Raw genomic sequence first — 23,634 nt, 5'->3', positions numbered from 1 at the left:
GTGTTCACCTTTTTCTTCTTTTATAGATTGTACACAGAGATTATAAATGTAATGTTGTCGTGTGTTTGTGGCAGAAACTATTATTAAATTAACCTATGAAATTATAAAAAAGACCGTGTAGCTGTTTGGATTTGTTGCAGATCTGATCAGCTGTTCGCTCACTTCTCATGAGAGCAGCAGAAACATTTCAGCCTCTTTTCTCATATGAGATTTCTGCCAACGAGTCGTGAAGGTGTGATATTTTTTAAAAGGATTTTTAGAGGAAAGTGGTTTCCTGTTTTCATGATGTGTGTTTATTAGGGGATCGTTATGACTCCCAGCTGCTTCGTACTGGAAACTACTGAGCACATCTGCTGGAGCAGAGGAGGGTCTGGTGCTTTGCTCAAGGACACTTCAGCTGTAATGACCTCAGCACCAGGCAGGTTTACGTCTTCATCCGTTATTTTTTTATTGCTGTGATTGTTATCTGATCACGCAAAAACAAATAAACTCATTTCCACCACACCTTGTGGAGGGATGAGGCCTGGGCCAAAGAAGAACCTACCTCCCCCCCACACACTTTGTTGGGGGAACAAATAAATCTTGTAAGTTATCAGACCACTTCTCTTTTTTTTCCACTAATGTTTCAACCACAAGAACCAGACAATCACGTGGAGGATCGTTTCGGCCTTGGCGGAGGTAAGATGTGATCTACTAGGTGTCATTCTTGTCAGCGGGCGTCTTTTCTTTTGTGTTTTTGAAGTTTGTGAAGTCCATTTTGTACACAGGAATGTTCTATAGCACACTCTTCTTAGTTAAAACTGATGTTTATTTGTGTGTGTCAGAAATATAATGACAGATTTTACGAGACTCAAATATTGCATATTTGATTCCAGTAAAAGTCTTTTACTTCCAATCTTCGTCATCCCGTGTCTCTTCTCTTTCATCCTCCTCCTCTTGTCTTTTCTTTGTGTACCCTCTCTCATAGTCATTGGGCAACTCTCCCTCTGATGACTCTGGATCTGGACCTGATCTCTGGATCCCCTGTTAACAAACAAGACCAAATGATGATACATGTTGTGACTTATTCCTTTCTCTCTCTGTCCCCCCTTTTTTTTAAATTTATTTATCCCTCTCTTTCTTTTTCTTTTTTTCCCTCTGTTTCCATCCTCCCTGGTTGCTGTGTTGGCAGCTGCTTTGCTCAGCTCCAGTTTAAACCATGTGGCCAGCTTTCAAAAAAAGGAAAAGAAAAGAAAGAAAGAAAGGAGATGCTGCATTCAAATGCTCCTTGTGGACTCGTTCTTTCGACCGCTGTCTCTTCAGCTACTGTTTGAGGAGGTTGACATCGAAAAACGTCGACGTACTGCAATAATGTACCAACTGTAAATCGACCGTCAGTTTTATGTCAACGCTGCCTTCAATGTTAAGCTGACTTTAGTTATTTCAGGTCATTAACTCCTCATAAAGGCTAGAATTTGGTGGAAATCATCATAAATCGTCATAAATGTTTCATATCAATGTTGGTTGTTCGATTTCACTGTTGAAAATATTGATTCATCCATTTAAGCGTATTTTTACAAAGTGATAATATCCACATGTTAGATGTTTTCTAAAAAAAACCTCAGCCGACGTGAAACAAATATTTTCATCATATTTGCTCTTATTTGTCTCTCTGTTCTGTTTACTGATGGCGCGGGTCCACGTGAGTTGAGAGGTACAATAATATAATAATTAGTTAATTTTACCCATAAAAACGGAAACGTTTCCACCGGACAGCCTGTGATCGCCGTATTTCCTACAGCACGTAAAGGCAACGCGACTGCAGACGTTCTGAGACCAGTGAGACGTTCGAGGTTCGTGTTCTATCTTCTGTTCTCCTTCTTCACGGACACACACACACACACACACTCACACACACACTCACACACACACACACACACACACACACACTCACACACACACTCAGCAGCATCGCTCCTCTTCCTTTTCCTCACTGGATCTGGTTCCTCTGAGAACTTTCTCTGGAAGTTTTTTTTCCCACTCTGGTTTCTGTGCAGGGGACCAGAGGAGCCTGCACAGATGTTTCCAGTTTGACACCCTCTTCCTCCTCGTCCTCCTCTTCCTCCAGCCCGTCTGGTGAGTTTGAATGACTTGTTGAATTAATGAGGGATCGAATACATGAAGCTGGGCAGAGTTGATTAGGTCAAATCATGTCTCCACGTCAACCTGTCCTGCATGCAGCACTTCTCCGTTTTCAATTTCCTCCACATGCTTCTTGTGTGGAACAATATCCGTTCTGATTCCCTCACATATTCAACGCTGTGCTGTTGTACTTGCACGTAGTTTAGTGATGTTTCCTCGCAGGGACACAGTGTCCTCAGAAAGAGTTGGTACCCTCATGTTCACTTACATAAGGCGCGGACACGCCCCCTTCGGTGCTGAGCAATGAATCGATGGAAAAGTTCGGGATGGGAATTAAAAAAAAAAAAGAAGACACAAGTCACACATTGATTATATTCATCAGCATGTAATAATGTGTTTTTTGTTTTGTTTGTACAACTTGCAAACCCAAATCTGCCCAAACAGTGGGATTGGGAAGTTAATAATCAAAGAGATCAGATGAAGGGAAGAGAAAACATGACCATATGGAAATATTGTTATAGAAAAATGTTTTCCTCAGTCCAGTCGAGGGTTGAGGACAGAGGATGTCGCACCTTGTACAAATAGTTAAGCGATATGAAGCAAATCATGATTTGTGAATATGAGCTGTTCATATAAAATTTGATTGATTTCAAGGAGAGTCTGGTGGAGTGATTTCTATCACAAACTAAGATTTGATTGAATTAGACAAGATGAGCTAAAGGTTAGAAATCCAGGTCAGTTTATCTTCTTTAAGTTACATAAATTAATGGAGGGAAGGTCAAGTAATGATGCTCATTCGACCTGATTTGACTGTCGCTTTTGTAATAATAATAATAATAATAATAATAACGAGTCATTTTGGCCCCTAAAGGATCACAGAAATAAAGCATATGCAACTTGAAAAGATTCCAAGAGGTATAAATAATGAGACACGTGCATAAGAACATACGTGCAATGAACAAATATATACATGCACACACATATAAAAGATAAAAAAGAAAAAACCCACCACAGAAGAGAAACATATCAGTTATCTGTAAGAGAAAGATGAGATTTGAAAGCTGCACCAGAGTCAGCTGATCCGATGGTCTGTTGTCGCTGTTGTTGTCGTCGTTGTCCTGCAGGTGCCTGAGGAGAAGAGGAGGTCGCGGACAGAGACCGTGGACACACGTCCAGTCGCATGAGAGACAAGGTCAATCTGAGTTGCTTCCGTCTCAAAGCAACTTTGTGCGAGTGTCTTCGCTCGCGGCGTCTCCGAGGCGATGCTGAGGAAGATGGCGAAGATGAGGAGGATCCTCCACGTGAAGGGCGACGTGATGTGCACGCTGCTGCTGCTGGTTCTGTTCTGTCTGCTGCTGTACGCTCGACAGGTGAGGACGGGGAACCCGGCGGCGCGAACATCCCTGTGCGATACAAAACTGTCAGTGTCCCATCTAAACCCCACCCGTCCGCCCGTGTCCTCCAGGCGGTGCTCTCCCCCGGCTGGGACAGACCTCTGTGGAAGCTGGAGATCCACGGCTCCACCAGCGCGAGTCGGGCCCTGCTGGGAGCCAGCGGGGCCAAAGTGGGCCGGGACGCCCGAGAGGTACGACCTGGTCCGAGGCGCGTGCGTGCGTGTGTGTGTGTGTGTGTGTGTGTGTGTGTGTGTGTGTGTGTGTGTGTGTGTGTGTGTGTGCGTGTGTGTGTGTGTGTGTGTGTGTCTGTGTTTCTATGAACCAGGAAGGCATCAATTCGCGTAATTTCATTTAGCTGTCTGTCACTTTCAAATGATGTTAAGTCTTATGCATGTGTAAGTACATAAGTTGATGAATTTATTATTTGCTCATCAAGATATAAATTTGCTTATAGACATCTTTCTTCACACAGCTGCCATGGTGACATGAATTATTAGGGAAACATAAGTTGTTGCTAGTGACTTTAACTAATTGAGACCTGATGTAACATATGTGTGTCTGGCCCTTTAAAACCAGGTAGGGCGTTTGTGTGCACCTTCCTTTTTTGTGATTTGTTGAAATTCATGTTTGGGAAGGCAAAATTCTTAATGTGAAATATGATTATTTTTTTTGACACCACAAAGATTGATTTGATGTAACAATGTATGTTACAGGGTAACCAAAACTTTATTTCTCATCAGATAGAAACATGAAATTCAAACTGTTTGAGAGATAAAACCTTTGACTTTTATATTTAAATCGTTGCCTTTGGTTGAATTTTTTTTTAAAAAGGATTAAAAGAAAACATTTGCAGGTCTTGATGGGTTCAAATAACCCTGATAATACAATATAATATTTCATTTCAAAATGGCTGCTGTGAAAATGGCTCTATCGATGTCCTCCGTCGTCTGTCCCAGCTCCCCTCCAGCCCCACGGAGCCACAGCTGCCTGCCTGTCAGCCGCAGTCCAAAGCCAAACCTCCCCAGGCCAAGTCCAAACCTCAGGTCAAGTCCAAGGGGAAGTCGAAGTCGCGACGGAAGAATGCCGCGCCGACCAAAGCCCCCGGCAAGCCGCTGCCCACCATGCCGCCGTTTGACTTCGAGGGCTATCTGAGGGCGAAGGACAACCGCGACTTTAAGCTGCTCATAGACCAGCCAGAGAAGTGTCACATCAGAGGGGCGGAGGAGGAGGACGGAGGAGGAGGAGGAGATGATGACACCGCTCCCTATATGCTCATCGCTGTGAAATCTATCGCTGCAGATTTTGATAAGCGTCAGGTAAATAATGTCATGTTGAGTGTATATAACATTGTACTACGTCAATATGCAACATAAACTGCAAATTTCAGAATATGGAATCTTCTTCTTCTTCTTCTTCTACTACTTCGGATTGAATCGTTTACATTCGCGCGTCACGCGTCACGTTAAATATCGCTGCCCCGATGAACTGTTGGCCGTCTATTTCTCCTTTCCTTTGGCATAGGAAGCCCCTATGCCCCTATGTACCCTATGCTGAAGGAGATAGGAAAGGAAGCATCGAAGCTCCTCTCCTAAACATTTAGAGAATCCGAACAGCTCTCGTCGTGGCTGCCGATGAAACACATCCGGGTCACTTCAAGATTTAGGGAACTTCCTAAGCTAATTTGACAATTGGACCTCAAAAGTGAAGCCGAAACACAGTGATCGCCCCCTGGTGGCTGGCTGCAGAACATGTCATAAACCCCGCCCCCCTCCATGTGAGCAGATGAACTCAAAAGTGACAGTGCACGTACATTTTTTTCTTCAAAGTTGGTTCCTGTCATTTTGAGGTAAATCTCATCACACCGCTGTATGTTCGTGTTCCTGGCTACTTAGTTTTTAAAAAAATCAGTTATGTGACGCTGTAAAAAAACAAAAACGGGGCTGAAAACGTCATGATTGACAGCCGAGACTTCTCGCAGTGGGTCGAGCGCGGCCACCGCACCACTGCGCTCCGGACGACGTCACCGCCGCAAGAGGGCAGCTTCGTTTTTTGTAAAGTCGGAGGAGGCGGAGACGCGTCGTCCATCTTTATTTACAGTCTGCGGTCTGAGTGAGAAACTGTTGGAATCAGGCCCCAGCAGATTGGACAGTGATGTAGCGTGAATGTAATCAGTTAAAAAGGTTCATACGTCATTAGAAAACCAGTTTTCATCTTTTGATTCTGAAAAAGTCAAACTCCACTCCGGGGATAAAAAAGCTTTTGTTTGCTTCCTAACCTTTCCTTTGTCTCCCCCCCCCCCCCCCCCCACGCGATTCTTTCAAGGTGGTGCGTCGGACGTGGGGTAAGGAGGGGCGGTTCCCGAACGGCGTGTCCATCCGCACCGTGTTCCTGCTCGGCGTCCCCAGGAACCGGACGGCCCTGCCGCTGTGGGACCGTCTCCTGGCCTACGAGAGCGAGAGCTTCCGGGACGTCCTGCTCTGGGACTTCGACGACACCTTCTTCAACCTGACGCTGAAGGAGACGCACTTTCTGAAATGGGTGAACGGCAGCTGTCCTCACGTCAAGTCAGTATCCACAATGCGGCGGATCAAGAGTTTACCTGATTCTCGGCCCGCGACCCGTCCGTGACGCTGTCCCCGTGTTCCCCCCCCATTTTTCCCGCCGCGCAGGTTCATCTTCAAGGGCGACGCCGACGTGTACGTGAACGTGGAGAACATATTGGAGATGCTGCAGGGTCAGAAGCCGGAGGAGGACCTGTTCGTGGGCGACATCATCATCCACGCCAAGCCCATTCGCCGGCGCAGCTCCAAGTACTACGTGCCAGAGTTCGTGTACGGAGGCGGCCTGTACCCGAACTACGCCGGGGGGGGGGGCTTCGTCATGTCGGGACACACGGCTCGGAAGCTCAGCTCCGCGTGTCAGCAGGTAATGCGAAAAATCGGAACGAGGAGTTTTAGGCATTTCACTTTTAAATTTTCTCTCATCCACCGTGTTTTTTTCTTTTCTCCCCCCCCCCTCATCCTCCAGGTGGAGCTGTTCCCCATCGACGACGTCTTCCTGGGCATGTGCCTCCAGCTCATCGGCATCAAACCGTCCCGCCACCAGGGCTTCCGGACCTTCGGGATCCCGCGGCCGTCCGCCGCGCCCCACCTGCAGACGTTCAACCCGTGCTTCTACAAGGAGCTCATGGTCGTGCACAGCCTCAGCGTGCCGCAGATCTGGCTCATGTGGAGCCTCCTGCACGACCCCAACCTGAGCTGCCACAACCGCACCGGCCCGACGTCGCGGCCCTTCAGGTGGAAGGGGGGGGCGGGCGGCGAGGCGGAGGGCGAGGCGGGCGGCGAGGCGGAGGGCGAGGCGGAGGGCGAGGCGCGCGGCGAGGAGGGCGAGGAGGAGTCGGACTACGGCGAGAAACGCGTGTTCATCATGCATTAGTGGCATGGTTACCGCGCAGAGGGGGGACCCGTGGCCGAGGACTGTGACGGGTTCAGTCACGTGAGGGTTTATCCGAGCTGGCAGGTCAACACCAGGGCAAATGAATTCACTGGCAAATGTGCTCTGAGGGGAATCAGAAAGAGAATGGAGGCTCCGTCCGCGCGTTGACGCGGTGACAGTGAGCGCACTCGCAGCAGGGATTTGATTCGAGACTGCGGGAGGAGTTGAATCTCTCTGGACTTCAGGACGTCTGAATGTGTCGCGCACCGGAAGACTGAGTGGTTAGCTGGTTTAACCCCACACAAGTGGAAATGCATCAACCGCAACCGAGTCGACGGGAGTGGACGCTCCAGACTGGAGACGTCTGCGAGCGCTGGGAAGACGGCGGAGACTCTTTCTCCCCCCCCCCCCCCCCCCCCCCACCCTTTTTGTTTTCTTGACGTGAATCGCTTGCAGCAGGGATGTTGTGGTGCAGGATAGAAGCACAATGGGGACGGTGGCTGTTATCTGTTCCCCGGAGGAACGGACAAATGAAGGCGAAGAAGCCCTGATGGGAACCAGCTGGGACACACACACACACACACACGCACACGCACACGCGCACACACACACACACACACACACACACACAGTTTTACATTCACACTTTATGATTCTAATATTGTGCACATGTATCATATTCCGTATAACTCTTTGTATCTCTATCAAAATGCTGCGAGATAGATTCGTGCAGATGCAGTGACGATGACTTTAGTTACGAAGTCAGAGGTTTAGTGTTAGAAGCAAAAGAAGCAAAAAAAAGTCTTTCTGAGGCGGAAACAAATGAACGAGTTTGATAGACGATGTCTGAACAAACTGGCCCGTCGAGGTTCACGTCATCATAACTGTCACGTCGTGAGTTTCAGTTCTGGGACGTTGAACTCTAGATTAAATCAGTTGTACATCATTTTTCTTGAATGCACGTGACATGACTTGTCAGGGCAAACATTTCTTCACACACGTCTCCTTTCTGGTTTCCTTTCATGCTGACAGACACAATATCTCTACACGGACAAATAAACTTCAAACTGTGCCGTTGTGTTCTGCCTGTTTTTAAAAGAGGAATTTAAAGAAAAGCTTATTAACAACTAATCGTTCATGAAACAGTGAGCCCAGAGTAAAAAGTGGAGGAGATTCCACCTCCTCAGCTCTTTGGTTGCTATGGCCGCACGCCGAGCATCGATGTCCTGCCGAATGACCAAATGTCGTCCTGTCATCTGATCCAATAGTCCTCCTGTATGCTCCGCCTGTCGCTTCCTTCAACGGGCGGTGACAGAACCACCACCGTGTTTTGAGCGGCGATGAGTCGGTGGCTCCAGAATATCGCAGCTGGCGGCGACTCTCCTCGGGAGTCCCGTCTTCACCACTGAACAGGAAACGCGTCCGTCTGCAACGTCCTGCGGAGGACTCTTGCCTCGCGGTGAAAATGATGCTCTGCTCTTCCACGAGACGAGGCTTCTCGGTCGAACCGCTCGATTGACATTTTTTTCACTTTCCTGTGCACAACCTGCTTTTTTTTCTCCTTTTTTTTTTAAAAGTGTGAACCCAACTGTTGATCCAACGATCTCTTGAAATCTCTGATACGATTTATTTATTATATTCTCACATCGACAGAGTCTTCCACCTCTAATCTTGTCTCAACTCCCAATTTGGGACCACGGGTGAGTTCTTTACGTTGATGTAAACTGATTCACATTAAAGAGAAAAACAAAAGCTCAGAGCCCGAAGAAGTAACAGATGTTTGGAGGTTTTTACCTCACGGCCGCTGTCATAAGTCAGAGTTTCAGTTTCAGAGTTTGTGCAAACTTAAAAAAAACAAACAAACAAAAAAATAAACTCCTGGTCGTTTTTTTCACATCCACATTTTTATTTATTTATTTTTTCATACCCTGGTTGCACACACACACACACACACACACACTAGCACAATGAACGTTTGTTGACAATGAACAGTGAACATTGTTGACGTCATCAGTCACAAAAAGAGATTTCGCCTCGAGCAAAGTTTTCAGTCGACCTAAATCCTTCTCTTTGCACTACATGGTAAAGTTATTGCCGGGTTTTATTCAGTTTTTTTCAGCCGACATGCTGAACAAATGTATTTCCTTTTTTTTTTTTTTCATACGCAAAGTCATAGTATTCAAAATATATAAAATGCCACGTTCCAATGAAATGTACAAGTTCTTAATTAAGCGTAACGGCCCCCATTTCCAGAAACGGGCTCAATGTACAACAACAAAAGAAGAAGAAGATAATCTGACGGGGAGTAAAGGAGATGACGGAACATGTCCTGATACCAACAACTGACCACACAAAGCATCACAACAATGTGAGTGTGACATCAGACATTCTTCCACTGAGCGGACCGGACCGGACCGGTTTCACCAAAACACGGTTCATCACTGCGTCAACTCGTATCTCTTTCCTCTGTTCGGCGTCTGATGTGTGTGTGTGTGTGTGTGTGTGTGTCAAGTGTTCTTTTGATTTACTTCACTCAAACTGCTGCTTCTAACGTTTCATACTATTGTCTTCTCCCTCCCCTCTCATCTCTGACCCATCTGCTTCCAATGGAGCGAAGCTCCTCTCTCCCCTGAGATCTTCTGGGAAATCACCAATTTTATTCGAATTCGGCAAATGGGCGGAGGATTTCCCTCAGGTTCTAATTAAAATTCCCTTGTCGTCATCACACACACACACACACACACACACACACACACACACACACACACACACACACACACACACACACACACACACACACACACACACACACACACACACACACACACACACACACACACACACACACACACACACACACACACACACACACACACACACACACACACACACACACACACACACCTCAGAGAACCTATTCTGCAGGGCTCTTTTTTTCCCCAGTTAATTTTTTCAGACTCTTTAACATTTGAACACACTGTTCTGAGTTTTGAGTGTATGAACACACACACACTTCAAATACAAAACACTGAGATGGTGGAAAAAAAATTTACCTGAAGAATCCATCCTGATTTTAGAAAAACCCAACCGGGGAAACTAAAACGACTGAGACGGCCGATAATACCATGTTCGCTTGTTGATAATGCTCAGTGACACACACACACTCATATACACACACACACACACACACACACACACTGTACAATGATGCAGTTCATATGCATTTTCTCAAATAGTATGTACAAGGAGTTTCCTTTTTTAACAGAGGAGATAGAAGAGACAAAGTCGAAGACAGGCTCGGTGGGAGATGAGGCACAAATGTTCAACAGTTTTGTTGTTTTTTTTCTTCTTTGATTTCTCATATTTACTTGCACAAAAGCAAGACGAGTATATTACATCTGCTTCCCAGTTTGACTCCCAACAGTGTTGGGACGTTTCAGAAAATCAAGGAGCAACAACCTCCATCTCTCCGGGCTCCGGAGAAACCACATCACCTCACTTTGGGAGGGAGTTGAGCTACGAGGAAAAAGCTGAAGCCATATATATATATATATATATATATATATATATATATATATATATATATATATATATATATATATATATATATATATAAATTCCCCTCATGTAAACGAGTGGATGTTTAACGAAAGAAAGAAAGAAAAAATGAACTTTCCAGTGATTGTTAATGAGTCGGTCGAGAGCAGATAAACCTCCTCCGGAGATTTAAAAATGGAATTAGAATCGAGGAAGAGTCGGTGGCGTCTGTACCGAGCCGTCGGGATCATGTAAATTAGAAAATTAAAGACACCAGAAGAAGAGCACAACTATTTACAGCGTTTTGTACAGAAACATCAACTCCACAAGCATCAGGGCCTGAATATATATGTATATATTTATATATATGTAAAAAATGCAAAAATGAATAACATGATCAGGCTGTTCCAAAAAACAAAAAGAAATCAAAGAAATCTTCAACTGCTCCTCTTTAACTTGGCCTTTATCTTATTAGAAAAACAAACTGGAATCTAGTTCAACGTTCAGAGCCACGCTGCTCAGAAACAAGCTACTGTCAATCAAGACAAATATTAGTGGTTCTAATAAGGAAATATTACTTTTCTCCTGCTATTAGAGGATTTTCAGACAAAGATTGACGAATGTAATGACTCAGGTGGATCGTTGAGGAACATTTACAAGAAAAAAATAACACTGTGAAGTTCAAAACTCATTTGCTGCCCCGGAAAAAAAAGTGTTTACCCGTTTAAAAGAAAAAAGTTTTTTGCAGCAAACAGCCGACAGATTCTCAACAGAAACGAATTTGCGTCCGTTCAGCACTTTCCGCATTACGTCATGTGCGCGAGCGCCCACTTCCACCCTGATGGCTTTTACACAAAATGAAACCAACAATCAGACGAATTCAGCAACTGTGAAAAAAGAACAACAACTGGGATTCGAATCAAGGAGCAATCAGTCGTTCCCCCAAATTCCCCCCCAAAAAACAGGTCAAAACATTCCTGAAGCCACGGGGAAATAATGATAATTATATAAATTACACGTGTCTACAGCTGCGAAACAAAAACCCTACGCGAGTCACGTGTCCTCGCCTCGTCAGCGGTGACAGGAGCCAGGAGCCAGGAGCCGTGGCTTTGACGTGCAGATGTTGATGGGGGGGGAGAAGAAAGGAAAAGAATACGCACCATGGGACGGCTTCAACAGATTACACGGCGATAATGAAATGCAGATGAAATAAAAAAAAAAAAATAATCCATCCTGAAACGTCTTTGGCTACAGCATTTGGCAGGTCATCAACAACAAAACAAAAAAATGAATGCAGACATCGCCGAGGGATGAGTCGCGAAATCAATCATTCGAATGTGGATGTTGGAGGACGATAGAGAAAGAGGTGGACGTGACTGCAAAACATCCCTGACAGACGGAGAGACGCACGATGCCACAGGTCACTTCTGGGGGGTCGTTACAAAGACGTACCCCGACCTTGACCGGACCTACAAATAGGATTTTTTTTCCCCTCCCCAATGGCCGACATGGCTGTTGTCCCACAAAGTAGCCTAACGCACTCCTCCTCAATATCTCCCTACGGAACCTCACATCTGAGCTCAGGGCACAATCAACCAGTCAAGTAAAGAAGGTGTGTACGTACTAGTGCAAATGTTAAACGATGCATTTTAAAAACACACGAGAGCCCGATGAAAATGAAATGTCTGTGACGAGGAGAGAAATAAAGACAAACTGTCTGTCTGCGGTACCGCAACATGCAGAATTCAAACACATCTGCCAGGTTCATGCAAAAAAACCGTCCTCGTGGCATGCCTGCGTGTCTGCGTAGCGCTGCAAAAGCCAAAATAGTAAGACAACAGAAAGTTCAGCGAGCTACTGTACATTAGAAATACATGAGATCACAGTAGTGGGGAGAGGTGTGTGCTTGAATTGAAGTCCTGAAATCAGCGGCCGAAACGCGTGCAGACATCCGTTGGTGTGCGTGGCTGCTTTCAGGCACATGCGCTGAAGTCCGGGACGTTTTTCCCGGAACTTTTCCGGAAGTACGTGAGAGCGCAATTGTAACTGGTCTGGGAAATGTGCATGTGAGCCCGTGTGAGAATACAGCAGGACAGATGTGAATGGGCCGCTCTCGTCCGGACGCCGACCCCCTCGCCCGAACGTTATGGACATTTTTTTCCTGCTGTCGTGAACGCGCCGTGTTGTGACTCAAGACAATTTCCTGCTGCGCTCTTGTCTGGACCCACATTTCAGGACATTTTCCAGAGATCGTGTCTGAAAACGGCTCGTGTGTGTGTGTGTGTGTGTTGAGCGCGGGTGTGTGTGTGTCTGAGGGCACCGCGGAACAGAGTTGAAGGACGAGCAGGAAGGACGGTGCAGAGGGAGACAACAACTGGGTCATTCTGCTTAAAGAAGGAGAAGGTTCCTTCCTCTGGGCCCCGTCTCCGTCCACACCCTGAGTGTGTGTTTTTGCTTCGTCTCTTGTACCAGCAAAAATCTCGATTCTTGTGTGTTTCCTGTTTCTGGTTAGAGTCCTTCTCCTCTGCAGCGCTCCGGCGTGTCTGACTCTGATGCGTCTCGGTTTCGGGGGCTCGGCTCGTTTGGCTCTCGCGGTCTGGACGTTGTGTCCCGGGTTCCTTGGACCGAGCCAATCGGGTCTGGTTATGGGAGTTGTGGCAGGAAGACAGGCGGTCCTGGTCTGGGCTGGCAGTGCGGTCGGTCGATGTACAGTCACGTGGGTCAAGCCAAGAGTTTGTTCCAAGACGTTTCTGACCACAGTGGTTTCCATGGTCACTTCACAACTCCTATCTGTGATGTTAAACATTTAAGCGATGTCGCAGCAGATGAATTCAAACGCTCGCGGCCCCCTCAGCGCCGCAGATGTTATGGAAGTTACCGCCATGTCTAGTTCTGCTGCTCCGTCTCACCGGTGGGAACCCTGGTCCGTGGTCGTCTGTGGTCACGGGCGGAGGTGCAGTCACAGGATGGAGACAGGGAAACGGCGGAGCTCTAACAGAATGCAGATTTCTTCACCATGTCATGTTTGCAGCACCGCAGCGGTGTTTGACGCGTCAGTGCACTGCAACAATATCAATAGACCCCCGCGGGTCTCGCGGGACAAGGCTGGGCGTGTCTGACGGGAAGAATAAATCCTAGTACCCCACTCTGTACAGCTGATTAACGTCAGGGCGGATATACTTGTTGCTCGGGTTCTTGTTGCGTTTCTTTCCCCACTCACTGTTTTAGCATCGTAGCTGGGCAAGAATAGCTTTGTAAGTCCTGGGTCAGGTCTGCTTGGTTAAGAATCTGGCTCGCTCCGGAGGTTAGAAAAAGTTCAGTCAGTAGAGGTACTGGATTCAGGACAGGCCAGAACGGGGGTGTTGTTGTTGGTTTCCGGTATCTCTCGTTCAGTGGGAGCTACTGCTGGACTCGAGTCGGGCTTGACCGGCGGCCCGAGGGGAACCGTAGAGGGTCACCGACGCTATGTGGTTGTTCTGCATCACCTGGGATAGGAGAACAGAATGTGAGCGGAAATATGGAGAAATTCTCTTTTTAAACAAAATGTCCATTTTCAAGGCTTTTGATTAGTTAGCTTTTAATTGTCACAGCAATTTGAGCAAAGACTTAATCAAGTTTAAACTATAGTTTCCTTGCAAAGTGATAATAATGCAGTGGTAATACTTTTTAAATTCATCCGATGAGTGGTACGTTTGTAGAATGCTGAGAACGGAAAGTTGAAATAGCCGTAGCTAAGGTAGGCGCCAATTAAAGGCGCTAATTAAACATTTCTCTGCCATCGAATGGAGTTGTACGCTGTACGCCGGGAACTGGTGGTGAGGGGTGGTCGCTTGCCAAGACCCTCGGCCAATAGCTCCTTTAAAGCAGCACACAATGTCCAGACTCGCTGAACCCACACAGACCAAAGCGTTCTGACCTCAAAGATCATCCTCTGCAGTCCGAAACAGAAGGTCGACCCAAACGGGTTGGTGTTATTGGCGGAAGACGACCTGTCAAAGACAAAGAAAATGTACTCAGCTGACAGCTGTTCAAAAGTGTCCGGCAAAGTTTGCCTGTGGTGAGAGCGTTGTATTTGTAAACCAACAACGATTCTCAGCAGTATTGTGATCCATATCACAGGATCTGTGCACATCCGGGAGCTTGTGTCAGCACTTTACCTGTGGAGAACTACAGGTTTCTCCACCGGGTGACCCAGCAGTTCCTGAATCTGATCCCACTGAGAGAGAAAGAAAGACACAAAAGGTTAACAGGCGGTGGTGAGGGTGATACACTAGACCTGCATAAAAAGGTTGAGTAGGGAACCAAAGGGGCTGTGGCTCTACCAGCTTCAGGGTGATAGTTTCTAATAGAACATAAACACACTACCACCGGTATTCGCAGCTGACATCACCCACTGGTTTGTGAGCTGCCTTTTTGAAGCCTCGAGTTGAGCATTTTGACCTATTAAAGGACTTTTCTTGTACTATTTCCTAAGAACATGAATCTGGTCTGAGGCCAAGTAAAAGCTCCAGTGATCTGAAATTGACTTGCTGCGGTCGCTGCCAACCAACAACACAAACCATTTCAGACTGGAATTCCACTGTTTCTCTTGTGACACATCATACAAACATTATAAAATGATGAAAACTTCAAACTGTGAAACCGTTAAATTGTAGCCGTTATTATAAATTCGAATCCGTAGCTGACCTTGTTGTAGGTGGTTAAGATGCAGTCCTCTGTCTGAGAATCAGCTCCCTCTGAAGAGCACAGAGACAAAACAGAGACACAGGCTTTGGGTGAACATCACATTATTCATGCTGGGAAACAAAAGCCTCTTTCTTGATGAGAGGGACTGTGTGACTGAAAAGTGTCCCACCTTTTTTGATGAGTAGCGGAATCCTAAAGTCACATCGATGATATCTGCGATGCCAGAGAGAGAAAACACAGTCAAAAGTGTGAAACGCCTCAATGGCTGAAGTAGAAATGGAAAAAAAACATTGTCAACTATTGTGGAGAAAGACAGAGGGAAAGTTAGACAGGGTCAAGGAAACTCAATTGAATAAGATGTTTACATGTTGAAGTTGTAATGTCCAGGGTAGTTGGTGTGGAGGACAAACTTCTTCACCAGGTGACTTGTGGAGTCAAACAGGATATCCTGAAAAATAAGAAAAACACAATCAAGAAAAAAAATGGCTTTTGCACCGTACGTTTGACCCGGAGCAGCTCCCACAGTCTTATCTCCTGTACGTACAGTGCAGATAGAGGCAGGACTACACCCATTCGTAAGAGAGAACTGTGCAGTGGAGCTCAGGCTTCTAACTCAGGGGATATGAACAGTGGCAGGCAGATGAAGATTTATCTTGTTTACTTTCCCAGCACAGATTCTCAAAACAGGTCTATGGGGAATTCAGATAGCGACGGACCTAGAAGGTCACCGGCTGAAGATATTGAATATGAAAGCCACAGACGGACGTAGTTTAGATGCAGATTTGGTACAGATTTCTTTCAAGGATCCAAATGAGGACAATTTCTCTGTGATATGACTGAACACAACCGGACTCGGTGACAGAAAACACTTATTCATCTCACCAGAACGGCACCTTCATGTACCGTAGTGGGAGGAACTAACAGTCATTCTGACTTTCACACAGAAGAAATGCACAATCTTTTGTCTCAGCCCTCTGTTGATTGATGGTAAAATAGTTTCATCACCAAAAAGTACATTAGCTGAGTGTCAAAACGTTATGACTTGAAATCTAAATTACTTCAAACATCCTCCACTTGTTCACCTCGAGCAGAGTTTTCCCAGTTGGTCTGTGGCTTTAAAACAAACAGGCAAAACTGCAGGTACAAAAACCCTGAACACACAAAAAATGACAATATCCAAACAACAATGTAATACAAACGTATACACATGCAAACAAACAAAGTCTAGGCCGAGTGCACGTACCACTCCGAGGGTGAAGTAGTTGAAGAAGTAGTCGTTGCATTTCGAGGGAACCTGCTTGTGAGGCGATGGAGAGTGGATCTTCATCTTTTTAAAAAAGATTTAAGCTTATTAATGACAAGTACAAGACACCATGTCACATTCAATAGGTGGAAATATTGAAACTAGACACATTTTAGTGAGTAAGAGCGACTAAAACTCCCAACATGCTCAACGTAGTATGCCATTAATGGAATGATAACATTTGTCTACGTTATCATGATTCTAGGGGGAAATTGATCTGCCAGGGACCAAAGAGAAGAGGGTGTGGGTCTCAAGCAGATCTAATTGAAGATGAAGTAAGTTACTCTAACCACAGCAACAGCTACAGCAGCTGAACATTCTGTCAAATCAAAGCGTTCCTACCTTGTCCTCAGACTTGTAGAAGACTTTATGTGGCGAGCCCAGAGCACCGAGTACATCCTGACAGGAATCCCCAAAGAAGATGCTCCTCTCCAGGGACCTCACTTTAGCATCACCCATCACACCCGGACCACAACCTGCACTCGCACATTACAACACAACATCGCGATGAGAGATAAATGACAAGGAAAAAACAGCTTAAATTGTGCCTTTCCCTGGAGATCAGCGCTTAAACCAGCCCAAGATCACATTTTATGCACTGCGCTGCTGCTGCCACACGATTGGCAGATAATTGGATGAATAAACAGGTGTTAAGGTGTTCCTAATAAAGTGTATAGTGAGTGCAGAGACCGTGTTTGTCTTTGAAATCAATTCCTCAAGACACAAAGACACAGAGAGTTGTCATACCTGCAGTGAGGAGGTGGACTTTGAGGCCCAGAGGCCCGACTCGGTCTCTCAGGACATCCACACATTCTGCATAGATGTTGCCAAGGAAACAAGCCAACGGCATCGCCGGAGCTCTGAGGACACAGAAGAGGAGAAAGTGTCTTTCTTAAATCTGAGCTTTTGTATTTGTGTTCCCTGTACGTTTCTGCTGCTGGTGTCTTTGCTCTGCACAAATATGTTCAGTATACTGTGGTGTACACTCATTAATGACTAGAGATCCTAATTAAGATATAATTAAAATTGTGCTAACAAACCAATATTTAACTGATTTGCTATAACACATTAATATATAGACACAAAAATAACTAAACACGAAGTCTATCAGATAACAATGTGGTTACTGCTTCAAACACAAACACATTTATCATGTAACTATGCGCGTGTGTGTGCGTGCGTGTGTGTGTGTAACATTACATTATTGCCCCTCCACACTGTCTAGAAGAGAAAAGCATCCACTCTATGTATGGGGGAATATGAATTCAGAGCGCATCCTCTCCTTTCGCCTAAAGCGACCTTTAAAAAACAATATCTGTGTGTGTTGTCTTGTAGATGTTTGTCAGCTCAGAAGGCACAGCCTTCAGCCAGAAAAAGTGTGTGTGTGTGTGTGTGTGTGTGTGTGTGTGTGTGTGTGTGTGTGTGTGCATGTCTAAAGAAATGCAAAGTTAACGATGGAGCAGCGATAGCTGAGTGATGTCCAGCAGCAGGACAAGGCACGCAAGCATGAATGGTGTGTGTGTGTGTGTGTTTGTGTGTGCGCGAACCTCGTTTCCTGCAGGTTGTTGCCAGTGTAGATGTGCATCCTCTTGACCATGGCCCCGTGTGGAATCTGCAGGGAGGCCAAACCCAGGGCAAAGTTAGGCTGCCAAGGCAAAACAGTTGGGAGTAGTACGACAATTATCATACAGTACAATGAGTTTGTGTGTCAAACATGACATACACACACAGAGAAGACACTGTGAAACAAGCAGGATGATGTGATACAAGATGATAAACCAGAGAAGTGTCACTGAATGCACTGGCTGACCTAAATATCCATGTTGTTACATTTCATTTGAATCCAACAAAGGACTCTTATCAAGTGGCAACCTTTAATCTGAGAGAGGGCCGACATCTAGCAACGAACAATTATTTTCATTGAAGATTAATCTGTCGATTATTTTCTCTATTAATTCTTCAAATGTGGATCGTGTTTCCCCAGAACCCCAAGATGATGTTTTGTCCACACACCAAAGATATTTAGTTCACTGTCATCCAGGAGCAAAGAAACCAGAAAATATTCACATTTAAGATTTAAGAACATGTCTTTTTTCATAAAAACTACTTGGACCAATAATCAATTTTCGAAATAGTTGGCCATTAATTAAGTAAGCGATCACTAATCGATTAATTGATGAACTGTTGCAGCTCTACCGACATCCAAACGACGGTCATCATGACTCGGCAGCAATTACTTTATTCATGCACTGATTTTTACGTCCGGCATTGGAGTTTATGTGATTGATGCAGTTTGTCTGTTTTTTTATTTTTATTTGTTTGTTTGTTAGCAGGATCACTGAAAAAAGTTATGGACAGATTTGCAAGAAAATGTTACCGATGATCCGGATACAGGATTTTTTGTTTGTTTTTGTTTGTAAGGATTCATCACCAATGTGAAAAAGAGCAAATACCGCTGAGCCTTGACGGAGGTCTGTGCTCACTCTTGTTGTTTTCTGTGTATACTCATTCTGCATTCCTGAGCAACAGAGGTGCAAACACAACAGCAGAGGATTTATCCTCATATGAATTTATATGCAAGAGCTGGGCAAGATTTAAGAAATCTGCATAAGCAACATCCTGAGCTTTTCCGAGGTTTCTACACTGTGCAGGTTTTATTGTAAAAACACCCTCATCTACTACACTCAAATAATCTCAGATTAGTCATCATACACAGGAAGCAAACTACAGCTGTCTGAGATGTAGACAAAGGAATGCAAATTTTGTAGCTCATGCTAGAGGCTCAAAGTATCATGTTTGTACCTGCACACAACCACAGATAATTAGCAAGCACGAGCCGCTGAACAAGCTCCTCAACACGCAGCTCACAAAATAATCGACACCACAACAACGCAGATATGTCGAAGCCAAAGCCAAACGGCGAAACGTGATAAGCTGCGCAAAACTGAAGTCACCTGAGGGGAACTGAACATGTGAAAGGGGAGCAGTGAAAAAACATCACGACGCGATTTGTGCTGTAGAGTAGCGAGCGGCAGACGGCCGAGCAGCTGGTTAATGACATGCAATCGCCCAACACTTCCAACACTGTGCAACAACACAGACAATACATGTACAACATCCGCAACAAGCTCCGTCTACTCAAACGAACATCGAGAGAAAAACAAAGCCCTACACTGTTTCAATATTCAGAGGTTTGAACAAACATGAGCTTTTTTCAGATCGTTTGTGCAAAGATCTGAATCGTTACTGCAGAGTATGTGCATAATTGAATTCTCGCTGCCTGAGCTCAAGTCCCCGAACTCTCCCGACTGCAGTCAGACTTTTTACAGCTTCATTAACACTGCAGTGTCAAAAGAGTGCAACGCTGTTTTGAGATCTGTCAACACTGCAGTTCGTTTACAGGTTTTCAGAAAAAATCGGCCAGAAGAGTTTTGCATCGTGGGGGTGTGATGAGGATCACGTCCCTAGACCTTTTGGATCACAACAATAAAGATTCAACAAGCAGCGAGACAATCACGTTCTCGATATGCTTTCGGTATCTTTATTTAGCCCCACAATATTTACTACCGCAGTGCAACAGCATGAAGCTGATAAGGATTCAGGGACGTGCTCACAGCAAACACAGGGCTCGACCTCAGCATGACAGTGTGAAGGGTAATCACTTCAATTCACAAGGCCGCCCTCGATTCCCCCTGGGAGGAGGAAGAAAAAACCGAACTACCGACTCAGCTTTTCTTTAACTGGCCGACGGGGCAAGAGCCATCGATCATTCTCACCTCGTATTTGGGAGCTTCATTCCAAGAGTCCAGCTGGAAGGAGAAGGACAGTCCTCGAAAGTTGAGGTGGAACAACTGCTCTGCGGCATTGTAAACTGGTGGGAGAGAGGGGGGTGACACCAGGAGGATATTTTTTATAAAACACAAAAGTAAAATCAAAATGTAGGTTTCATTAGTTTGTGCCTGTTGCTTTGGGAAGTACCTCCAGGGTGCGTGGCTCCAAATGACTGGTCTATTTGCTCTATTGTGGGGGCAATGGCCTGAGAGTTGAAATGGACTCCACTGAAACACAACACACACACACACACACACACACACACACACACAGAGTCAGCGTTGAATCTATTAACATTCATGCAGGCTGTGCTGCATTACTGCAGCTACTGCCAGCGATGTCAAATGGATTCCTCTTAAAGACACATAATCCTACACACATGAACTTCCCCATCGAACCCTGCTACTGTGTACAAGACACACATTAAAGCAGACGCACTCCCATTACTGTGACGCTATTCACGGAGTAGCTGTAGGCCTATGATCAGTGCGGAGCTATGACTTGAAAGCTGTGTTGCAAGAAGAAGAAGACGTATAACAACAGCAGCAAGGAGTCTAACATTAGTTTTCATGGTGGATAAAAGCAGCTGTTATTCAACAGGTTCGTGAAGCAACGTTATATTTCCCACTCACCAGTATTTCAACTTGACTTTGCTCAGGTCGTACACTTCGATCACCTGTCCCCCACAAAAGACGAAGAACGTTAGGACACAAAACAAAAGGTTGGTTAAATATTAACAAACAAGGCCCGGGAATAAGAAGCGGGAGCTCATTTTGCAGCTTATTGCACAACACGTTGAAAAAAAAGATCAACATTCTTTTTTACCTTGAGTCTCTGACTTGTGGCATCAAACAGCAGTTTGATCCCATCCTGAGTCAAGTTCAGTATGAGGTCATGGCTGAGTGGCGTCTGGAGGGATAGAGAGAGATAAACAAATTAATTAATGAACTGAGAGCCAGGCGGATGCGGCCTCGTGCACAAATATGCAGACGGGCTGACGATCAGAATCAGCTACTTTTAAGGGCGACTTAAGAGATAAGGCCAACACACACCAATACTCTGACTGCTTATATATGTTACAAAAATGGACAGCGTTATTTAGTACCATTTACTGTACATTGATAGAATAACCACAGCTCCTAGTTGCCACTGGATGAAACTCACACATGAGTCATGGTGTTTCAAAAACAACCTTCATGACTGACTTTTTTATTAAATAGCTATTGAATCTGGACAAAGAATATAAATATCACCTGATTAATACTGGAGGTTTTTTTTACGGCTGATATTTAAGCTTAGATAATGACACATCAGCTCTAATCCTTCTTTCAAGGCAATTGTATTATTATTACAATGCACGGGAATGTCAAGACATGTGTCATAAGCTGATATATGGTAATTTAAAAAAACTAATATTCAAAATTGCTGAACAACCAGAATCAATGCTTCCTCACAGGAGAACCTAAGAAATCTTGTAAAACTTCCACTGTGGTCAAAATTGGATTCTTATACAAGCTGATTTACATTTGTTGTGTGTGTGTGTGAGAGAGAGAGAGACATATTACCTGCTCGCTGTATAGCACCTGGACATTTTTGATGATGCGGCAGTGTTTCTGTAGAATAGAAATGGCCTGGGCCAATGGCATCCCTGAAAAACACACACACACACACACACGTGAACACACTTACACAAGGGAGAGCAACAGTAACGCTGCAGTAAAAAACATAAAATCAACAAGCAAGGAAACATTTTTCAATGTGGTTTCTGACATCAATGGGTGACTCATGGTCCCAGTCTCCTCCTCCAGTGTGTTGTGATTTGTTGTACCCACCTAAGGCGAACTCCCATTGCTCATTTCCTAGTGATCTCTCAGGCACCACCTCCAGATCCAGCATTGGCAAGTAGTGGTGGAGGGAGGAAGGGGGAGGGGGGAGACAGCTCACCTCACTTTCCAAGACCCCGCCGAGGGTCACCCTCTCTCTCTCTCTCTCTGATCACAGCGCCGTCTCACGATAACCTCTGCTGGCAACTTTAATTCATAACTAGCTGCTTATTTTCCCCCTAGAGATGCCAAACTCATGAGTCAAGCAGCTGCTCAAAAATAGGAGTTACACTAACAAACCTCTTTGTCACATGTCATATGTTCCTGACATTGAACAATGGCACCGAAGAACAACGAGGAAATGTGCTGTATAATATTATGTCAACAACTCTACCCAAGGCTTACAAAAATAAACAACAACTTTGAGTTTCCTCAGCAAAACAGCTGACAGCTTGCAACACAAACAAGTGACGCAACCTGTCAGCGAACGCAGAGCTCTAAAAGGGCCCAGCTGTCAGTCAAACCCGCTGCGTTGTTTGAAAATCGATATAGTTAAAAAAAAAAACAAAAAAAAAAAAACACAACCTTAAATTAAATGACAATTTAAAAAACAACAACAATCTGATCGATCGGATTTTTCAATCCAATACGTGAACCACCCGCTTGTTCCGCTGTGTCCAACAGCACCTGGTCCAGTGATAACACACACACACACACACAAATATTAATAATCTCTACACGCACGAAGATGAATCAGACTATTGTCACAGTTTTCTGTTGTGACGAAAGCACCACACAGAGCCTCGACAACAACACTTGTCTGTTTCCCTCTCTGCGCTATGGGGCTAGCGTTAGCCGACGGAGCTAGCTGCCGCTAGCTAATGAAGTGTTAAACAAGAAATAAATAAATAACACCAATGAGGAACAATATTCGAAATTCAAGACGCAGTAAAAATGGCTATTGCGGTTCAGACAAAGACATCACGTCGTCAAGCCTCGGCCGGTTTTTCTCTCTCTTCCTTCCAAACGAGGGTCCAAGCTTGTTGAGGAGCTAGCTTCTTCTTCTTCTTCTTCTTCTTCTTCTTCGTCTCTCCCTTTAATCAGTGCGCAACATTCAAAAGTCCCCGCGACGCTTCCGCCTTTTGTTTTATTCACAGACTCGTCGGTCGGTGGATTTCGCCACGTTCTTGACGTTCACACGTCTGCAATGTCCGCAGCGGAGACGAGCGACACAGTGTCCGAACAACGGCAACTTCGGGCATCAACAACAAGCCGAGCGCGATCAGCTGATAATTCCACTTCCTGTACACGACGCAGGTTTTCAATTCGACGTGATGACGTCGCGGTCAGCTGACACGGTCGACGAAGAAGCGGCGGTAAAGACCCTCAGCTAATATTTCATCATATTTATATTATATTATATCACATTACATTATATCACATTACATTATATCACATTACACTATATGATATTATATATTTTTTATTATTATATAATTTTCAA

At 45.1% G+C, this 23,634-nt stretch overlaps 2 protein-coding genes across 3 annotated transcripts; one reads left to right on the top strand and one right to left on the bottom strand.

The window, feature by feature from the left end:
• The first annotated feature begins 1,980 nt into the window (after positions 1-1,980).
• b3gnt9 (UDP-GlcNAc:betaGal beta-1,3-N-acetylglucosaminyltransferase 9) lies at positions 1,981-9,767 on the top strand. Its single transcript, XM_035642075.2, has 7 exons — positions 1,981-2,115; positions 3,246-3,491; positions 3,587-3,706; positions 4,472-4,831; positions 5,838-6,079; positions 6,185-6,440; positions 6,543-9,767. The coding sequence occupies exons 2-7, from the start codon at positions 3,384-3,386 to the stop codon at positions 6,948-6,950; spliced, it is 1,494 nt and encodes a 497-aa protein (XP_035497968.2). The 5' UTR covers positions 1,981-2,115; positions 3,246-3,383; the 3' UTR covers positions 6,951-9,767.
• Positions 9,768-11,527: 1,760 nt separating this feature from the next.
• phaf1 (phagosome assembly factor 1) lies at positions 11,528-23,414 on the bottom strand. 2 transcript variants are annotated; one of them, XM_035642077.2, is made up of 16 exons: positions 22,140-23,414; positions 21,873-21,955; positions 21,133-21,216; positions 20,940-20,983; positions 20,455-20,534; positions 20,253-20,347; positions 18,024-18,121; positions 17,224-17,336; positions 16,819-16,952; positions 16,417-16,500; positions 15,539-15,621; positions 15,343-15,386; positions 15,174-15,223; positions 14,645-14,703; positions 14,404-14,476; positions 11,528-13,972 (listed from the first exon to the last, which is right to left on the bottom strand). In XM_035642077.2, the coding sequence occupies exons 1-16, from the start codon at positions 22,201-22,203 to the stop codon at positions 13,877-13,879; spliced, it is 1,284 nt and encodes a 427-aa protein (XP_035497970.1). In that variant the 5' UTR covers positions 22,204-23,414; the 3' UTR covers positions 11,528-13,876. The 2 variants fall into 2 exon arrangements, with proteins under 2 accessions (XP_035497970.1, XP_035497971.1); XM_035642078.2 differs by having other exon boundaries at positions 18,024-18,088.
• Positions 23,415-23,634: the final 220 nt, after the last annotated feature.

This window comes from Scophthalmus maximus, chromosome 7 (genome assembly GCF_022379125.1).
Source record: "Scophthalmus maximus strain ysfricsl-2021 chromosome 7, ASM2237912v1, whole genome shotgun sequence".
NCBI classification, from domain to species: Eukaryota; Metazoa; Chordata; class Actinopteri; order Pleuronectiformes; family Scophthalmidae; genus Scophthalmus; species Scophthalmus maximus.
Note: the sequence above shows the minus strand (reverse complement) of the source record. Positions and strands in the feature narration are given on the sequence as shown.